Below are 8,196 nucleotides of genomic sequence, written 5' to 3' on the forward strand. Positions count from 1 at the left end.
GCATCATTTGAACGTTTGAAAGGCTCGCTATTCTAATCGGACTAACAAGCGTTTACTTAACGATGACGCTTAATTTCTTGTGGAGAAAACGCGTACTCCGCAATCAATCCACATCCAATCATGACATCTTTGCTTTGATTTGAGTATCGTATCTTTTGTGGATATGGAGGTTTTATATAGCATCGACGTTGAAACCGACAATACTCAGAAAGAATGGTTGACAGAAGACAAGATTTGTTGCTGTCTGTCATGCCAGAATTTGATGTGCATTTGTAAACAAAGCACAAGCAAGTCAGAAAAGGATGCTGCCGGGTAAGAGTTGATAAATAACTGTGGTTACTGTAATTCTGTTCACGTGAATATCATTTGAGATTACTAAAAAACCTTCCAAAAATATGCATTCCGAGTAAAATTAAATGGAAGGGAGATAACTCTTATATGGTAAGGATAGGGAGCAAACAAGATATGGGATGTATGAATATGATGTATCTATTAGGCTTATTACGGTTAAATGTGATATTTTTGTACGTTTATGAAATCGATAAGTATAAAGTAATATTTCATTTTGTAACATACAATAGTGTTCTTTAAATTTTCTTTAAATTTCTTACATGTTTTACAAACAAGTGTTCATTAAACCATAAATTCAATACATTGTTCAGCTGTAGGTGGACTGATTTATCCAAAATTTTGTTTTTCAGAAAGTTTAATACCATATATGAAGTAATTATTTTTGACCTTGACAAGCCATGGGAGTTTTTCACTGTAATGACAAGTACAGTGTCCATAACTGGGATGACATGGGACAGGACAGGGACACGCCTTCTTATTGCCGACATGGATGGTCAGTGTCAGGTGTGGCAGATGGAGGTAAATACATATAGTAATAGAGAAGTAAAGTCAAGGTTCTTCTTCTTTACCTGGTAGTTGAACATTTAATTAGTAGAGCATTTAACTAGTGTTTGAAGGTCCACAGTTCAAGCCCAAGTATGGCTTTGCAGGTTTCCAGTCTTACTGCATTTGGTATCTATGACTAAACTTTATTTCAAGTTAGGTGAATGCTAGGCAAGGGATACCCACACCTTCGTTATATGTTGAGTCTCTGGTGTGGAAACTAATAAAGGGACGGGAAGAGTGTGGTGACACTAGATCAAGCTGTTGACCATGTACATAGCTCATGGTATAGTGTACAGAGGTCCCTTGTTTGAGCATCCAGCTATATATAGCTAGTGTTCTGAGGGTCTTAAAGGCCAACTACCTTTCCCATATGGCTTTTTATTTTTAAAATGGGAATGTAAAACAAGATCGATAATTTTGTAGAGTTGCAAAAGTTATCAGCTTACAGTTAATACTACATTTATCATCACCTTCTGAACGATTTGATTACAATAAATAAAATGTTTATTTTCATAAAGTGGGTCGTATTATGTTTCCCGCCGTCATCCTAAATACCGTGCTGTAGTTGATTATCATTGCGCCAGAAGGCAAAACAGCGAATTGACTCTCCAATGTTTTCATATATTACGCAGGAAATCTTGCATATGTTTGGTGTCGTAACCTTATATTAGGTCATCGGTATGCATTTTCTGATGTTATTAATGTTTTTTAAGAAACCTTTATATTTTGCTCCAGAATGGTAATGGGCCTTTAAGTTTAAATCCCGGTCCGACTGTATATTTTCCATGTCCTGCTATATTAGTATGCATTTCATTGTTGGCGTTTGTTGCTCTTGTCCAGTTTTGAATTTAACAAAATCTTTGATAATATCTTTTTCTTTGATACATGTACAATTCAATTTATATTTGGCAGGATTTCTTTATCAACCGATGGAGGTTACTTGGAAGTTCATCAATTCCTGGAGAAGAGATTCTGGCCATGGCATGGTTTCATACAGGAGTACAGGTATATAGAGTAGTTCAGAGTAACATAGCATGCAGTTTACATTTACCTACCCAGTACTTATACTAAATGTAAACAGGAATGTTTGTTGGATTATCTCAGGACTTCTAAAAAGGAATCACAAACAGATGTTAATTGTACATTGTGAGTACAAGTATTTCAATTTTCACTCCATTCAGCCCTTGCTGAAAGTATAGGTATACATAAAACTTTTTTTTTTCATATTTGTCATTATGGTCAACCTTCAGTTCTTGGTCCTGTAGTTGATAATTATGACCTTTCTTTGATAACAATTATTTAATTTTGTCATTGATATATATGTGTGTTCAAATTATTTTTAAACAGATTAATTTTAATCCTGAGAAAAGAGATGCTGTAACTTACACTGAGAAGTTCCTACGCTCCAAGTTCACACCAACTCTGACTCATTTTGGAGGCCAGCCTTTGGATGGTTGGTTAGCAGTCACAGCATCAGGATTGGTATGTAGTGGTTCATCTGCAGATAACACTGGTTGATTATAAGTAATAGGTAACTCATACTTCCATATATTACAAAACTTTTGAGAAGAGTGAACCCTAGTTACTTCTTCACAATGAAGAAATTTTCATTACATCTTTAAATGTGAATCACTCACTGAAAGGAAATCGAGAAAATTATGAATGTAAAAATATCATAAGATATATTAATGGATTTATAATTCAGACACTACTGACCTCTTTATTTCAATGATTGGATCCTGAATTCTATATCCCTAATTTCATGTTTGAATGGGCTTATTGTATGGTCGACTTGGTCAACATTTAGCCCCTCACTTTCCTTTCTTACAATAAAAATCCTGGTTCTAATTATTCTGTTTGGGTTCCCAGATCAGCGTGGGAGTAATTAACCAGCAAGATCAAAGTATCATGACAGCAAAGGCCAGTCTGGGAGGGAGTCACCTGCGTCTGAGTCTAGCGACCATCGCTCACACTGGCACAGGCGAGGTAATGGTGGCCACAGCAGATGGCCAGCTTACTTCTACCATACAGTGCTTCTTAGTGACCGTACGCGTCACACAGAATGCAGTTAAAGTCACTGCCAAGGCCAGCTCCAGTCTGTACATGAAGAGTCAGATGGAATATGGCAGCCAAGATAGCCAGAAGATGATGATCTCTCACATTCAGTTCCTCAATGCGGAGAGCAGTGACACTCTGATTCTTTGTTGTGGCAGTCAGGGGTACAGCTGTCTAGAGATTTGGCAGCTTATTGACCAGCACATCCCTCTCAACAAACTCTTCCAGATGAGTTCTGATACGGCTTACAAGATCCCTAAATGGATGCACAAGGCTACCATCCCACATGCGTCCTATCTGTCAGCCATCGCTGGACCAACACTGCCCATGAGTAAGACCTTTATGGAGACTGGCTTCTCCCCGTACATCGCTGTTGCTTACCGAGACAGCACCATCAAACTCATCCATCGCTACACACATCAGGTTATACAGACATACTTTGATGCTCTCGGTGCTGCCAATCAATGTGTAAGCCCCTCCAAACGACAGAAACTGACGATTCATGCCTCAAACTTGATTCAGACATTAAGTGGGTGTGGTCTGGTGGCAATGCATGATGGAAAGGTGTCTGTGTTGCGAGTATACAATATGCGTGATGGACTGATGGCGATGAACCCATCGTACGTATGCCTGTTGCTGGAGTATGCAATGGTTACTGGTCAGGATTGGTGGGATGCCATGCTTGCTGTGAAGCAAAGTACGTCTAAATTGTCATTTTGTAAAGTACCATGAAAGCTGGTTATTTTCTTGAGGTTGATATGTTATAGTCCAAATTGCGAAAATTTCAACCCACGAAAATAAATATTGTAATATTGTACTGTATTTAGCAAATATTTATTTGTTCTATGTATGAAGTATATTAGATAACTCATCTAAAAAGCATACGCTATATGTTATAAGCATTGCTAACACCAAACATATTTATATATTTCTATATGTAAAATAAAATTTATTATAAAACAAAAAGTATAAGCTATATATGTTATAAGCATTGCTAACACCAAACATTTTTATATATTTCTATATGTAAAATGAAATTAATTATAAAAAGCCTGATGAGAGAATGTAGCTGTATAAGAAGAAATCAGTATTGTTAAAGACTGCTGATTTAAATATCTAAAACAACAATAGTCCTACCTGTTCATCACATCAATCTTTGTTGTATTCTGTAAGCAGCCTGAAGAATTTTGTAGAAATGTTGTTTTCGATTGTTTTCGACATTTTGAAACAAACATCCACAACAATATCTCCATCTTATATTACAGACACCATTGATGGAATCAGCCAGAAATTAACAGAGAACTATTTCAAACAAACCTACTCCATGCAAGACGTGGTCAGCATTCGCCTTGTTGCCCTCAAGGTGGCGCTGTATAGTAGTGCCAACAACGGCCACCAGAGGGCCATGGACTACCATGCTCGTCTGGTATTACAGTCTATCACAGCTTTGTTCAGGGGATTACTGAGACCTAAGTCCGCAAACCAGACAGAAAAGGTAAAATTGGTTTTCTGTTTCAACAATCCATTACCTACTGTAAACCAACTTTCTTTGGAGTGTGATTTACTTTCACACATTTTGCGATCCATGTAAATTTGTGAAAGATTATCTTTGCTAACTGACATCTACCTCAATTAAATTGAGAGGAATTTCCATTTTATTTTTAAATAAAACAATCGTTGATCTTAGCAAATTTGTTTTGAAATGCTAATTTAGCAGCCACGAAAGAAAGTTGGTTTTAAGGAAGCGCTATTGAGGAAATGATCCTCTGGGTTTCAAGTTTGGAACTATGTTATGTAGTTGCTGTTTATATTACTGTGCAGTAGATTTGTCATTTTTAGCTCTGGCTCTGGCTAGAAGGGTTGTTGAGCTTATGTCATGGCACGGCGTCCGTCGTCCGTCCGTCTGTCCGTCAACACTTACTTTTAATCGCTACTAGTCATAGAGCTGTGCATAGAATGTAACCAGTCTGTCCGTCAACACTTACTTTTAATCGCTACTAGTCATAGAGCTGTGCATGGAATGTAACCAAATTTGGCCAGAAACATCTTTGAGGGAAGGGGAACAGAGTTTCTATAAGTTTTTGCTTTGACCCTCCCCTCCCCCCACCCTGAGGTATGAGGGGCAGGGCCCAATAGGGGAAAAGAGGTAAATCCTTTAAATTGCTACTAGTCATAGAATTCTGCATGGGATGTAACCAAAATTGGCCAGAAACATCCTTGGGGGGGGGGGGGGGGAGGGGAACAGAGTTTGTATAAATATTGGCTTTGACCCCCCCAAGGACAGTAGGGGCAGGGCCCAATAGAGGAAATCGAGGTAAATCCTTTAAATCCCTACTAGTCATAGAGTATTGAATGGTATGTAACCGAATTCGGCCAGAAATATCCGTGAGGGAAGGGGAACAGAGTTTGTATAACTTTTGGCTCTGACTCCTCCGGAGGCAGAAGGGGCAGGGCCCAATAGGGGAAATAGAGGTAAATCATTTAAATCGCTATACTACTTATCATAGAGTTCTGCATGGAATGTAACCAAATTTGGCCAGAAACATCATTTTGGGAAGGGGAACATAGTTTGTATACATTTTGGCTCTCCCCCTGGGGGCAGGAGGGGCGGGGGGAAATAGAGGTAAAGCCTTTAAATAGCTACTAATCATAGAGTTCTGCATGAAATTCAACCAGAGTTTGTATAAATTTTGGCTCTGACCCCCTGGAGCAGAAAGAATTGGTCTCAATAGGGAAATTAGATGTAAATTGTTAAATTCCTTCAGAAAAGAAACAATGATCCTGTATTCAGAACATTACTTGGCATTACAATAACCAGGTGAGCGATACTGGCCTGCTTGTTCTACAAGTACTTTGACTTTAAATTACATCAGTTTATAATCAGGTTTGTCTTAAATCATGAACATATATTTCCATGTACATGTAATCATATTTCATGTTCGAATTTTTCAGAATAATCATTATTGAGAAAAATGTATTGTGTCGAAAGAGACTTACTGCGAATATTAATTTGTTATGAAATGGTGAATAAATGTCTCGTTATTTGCTCTATAGACACCTGCTGAGAAGCTAGGAGCCCTATGTAAAACAACTGATGGAAACCTGGAGAATATTTTACTCAATCTGGAAATTGAGGATTTCTTGATTGATTCCAGAAAAAGAGAAAAGTCACAAGGATCTGGAGAAAGTGAGTCTAGTTAAATTACTGTTCAATTTGGAAGTTTCCTGAAATTTTCAACAATATTCCACCATTTCAAATTACCCATATTGCGGATATAAGAAATCACATTATTCTAAAAACATTTGATTTGGTATGTACATACTCTTTATGTAAATGTCTCAAATTGGAAAAAAAACTTAGCAATTTTATCATGATAAAATACATGTAATGGTTGTATTTGTTATCTAAAGTTTCATTTGGTGTGGTCATGTTACATGTATATTTAAAAAGTTAATTTACAAGTTAGAAAAATAATCATCTGCACTGTTATGCTGCTCCTGTGAAATATTAACATCAAACCATTCCTGTTGTGTTTCAAATGTTTGATACAATTACTGCAACTGTTTCTGCTCTTGAGTTTCAAGTTCACATTATATTTAGATATTTTTCCCTTCCCTTTTGTGTTATATATCTATTGTAAATTATAATGTATTGAAATGTCTCCTCTGTTGTGTACGTTCTACATTAGACACATTAGAATTGTCTCCCCTCTATGTTACAGATGCCCTTCAGTCCTTGCAGCCATTGATACAGTGGGTAGCCGACTTCACACTACATTTACTTGCCACAATCCCTATGTACCAGTCATACTCCAGTTTCCCAGGATCTTCACTTCTCACCGACCGCAGCTTACTTAACACCCTGCGTGAACTTCTGGTCATTGTTCGTGTGTGGGGGATCATTAGTCCTTCCTGTCTGCCTGTGTTTACAACGTCAAGTACAGACTGTCTTGCTCACCTGTTCAAGGTAGTGACCAAAGCCTGGCAGTGCTGTAAGGAGGGTGGGGGTGTGGAATGTGATGAAGCTCTTCTCGACGAATGTTGTTTACTACCGAGTAAAATCGTAATTCCCAGTATGAACCAGAGTTTTCGATTGGACGATTCTGGTTACAGTATCTTTACTCAGCAGGGCTCTCAAATGTTCACTTTGGGAGAGGAACCAGAGTTTATGTATAACAGAAAGAAACTGAAATTTCCGTTCCTGTCTGATGTGCTGACTGAGAGCCAGCAGAATCATGATATCATCAGACAAGTTCATCTTGGTGCTCGTCCCTCCGACGCTGTACGAAGGTGTACAAGGTGTGGAGGTTATTCTCTTATAAAAAGTCTCGGCAAATCTCCAATTATGAAGTCATGGGAAGCTCGATGGAGAAAGAACTGTTTGTGTGGGGGACTATGGAAAGTAGAGAAGTGATAAATCACTATATTTTGTTAATAACCATGGTTATAGTGCCACACATCCTTGAAATTCCAGGAGTTACTATCACTGTTGTTATATCCACCCCTGTACTTTCACATTGTAAAACTGGAGGCAACATAAGACAAAAGTAATTTGATTATTTGGTGTGCATCAAAGAAATTGCGAAACTGTACACTGTGGTTGACTGTGTTACTTTAAAGTTGGACATCACTCTCTGTAATCTTCCAAGGAAGTCTCTGTAGGCCTCTGATTGATCAATTTTTTTCTCCAACACTGCCAGTTTTACTATATGAGATAGTCCACTGGTGGATATAACGTCAGTGATCGTAACCCCTTAAGCATCAAGGAGGAGTGCCATGTTGATATAGAATTTTTTTCCTAAATAAGCATACATGAACAAAAGCTATCAAATGTTTTGATATTCATATATCATTTGATCTTTCTGTTGATCATTATTCAATTGGTACAATTTTAACACTGTACAGCAGATTTGAAATCTGGACATCATACAGCTGGTTCAAATTATTGTAATGTGAAAAATAAAACAATTAAAATTGTCAGTGATTGTTGTTGGTCTTATTACTTACAAGGTGCCTATGGAGTGGTAATTATTTTATTCTATTGATATAAAGTTGTACTTAAAATCCATTCCTAAGCCTAATTTAATACTGTGTTCACAATCTGGTGTTGTGTGTAAGCAAGGGTTCTAACTCTGTTGATACGACTGAAGCTCAGCCAGGGATCTTACAATATTCAATGATATTCATACACCAAGTTTATTCAGAATCATTCACATTGCCTGCAGTAATAATGTTCATACAGGA

The 8,196-nt window shown here is 37.5% G+C and overlaps 1 protein-coding gene across 1 annotated transcript; it reads left to right on the forward strand.

The window, feature by feature from the left end:
- The first annotated feature begins 21 nt into the window (after positions 1 to 21).
- LOC138327917 (mediator of RNA polymerase II transcription subunit 16-like) lies at positions 22 to 7,932 on the forward strand. The gene is made up of 8 exons (XM_069274373.1): positions 22 to 312; positions 702 to 870; positions 1,810 to 1,902; positions 2,245 to 2,379; positions 2,767 to 3,649; positions 4,218 to 4,447; positions 6,007 to 6,139; positions 6,675 to 7,932. Exons 1-8 carry the CDS (start codon positions 164 to 166, stop codon positions 7,364 to 7,366), a joined length of 2,484 nt encoding a protein of 827 aa, XP_069130474.1. The 5' UTR covers positions 22 to 163; the 3' UTR covers positions 7,367 to 7,932.
- The last annotated feature ends 264 nt before the right edge of the window (positions 7,933 to 8,196 follow it).

The sequence above is a fragment of the Argopecten irradians genome, chromosome 7 (genome assembly GCF_041381155.1).
Source record: "Argopecten irradians isolate NY chromosome 7, Ai_NY, whole genome shotgun sequence".
Classification (NCBI taxonomy): Eukaryota; Metazoa; Mollusca; class Bivalvia; order Pectinida; family Pectinidae; genus Argopecten; species Argopecten irradians.

Bases quoted from the DNA above. Each gene is read 5' to 3' on its own strand.
- LOC138327917 (XM_069274373.1), top strand. From the start codon at position 164: ATGGAGGTTTTATATAGCATCGACGTTGAAACCGACAATACTCAGAAA. The intron at 3,650-4,217 runs GTACGTCTAAAT...CTTATATTACAG, and splicing joins CATGCTTGCTGTGAAGCAAA to ACACCATTGATGGAATCAGC. The intron at 4,448-6,006 runs GTAAAATTGGTT...TTTGCTCTATAG, and splicing joins CCGCAAACCAGACAGAAAAG to ACACCTGCTGAGAAGCTAGG.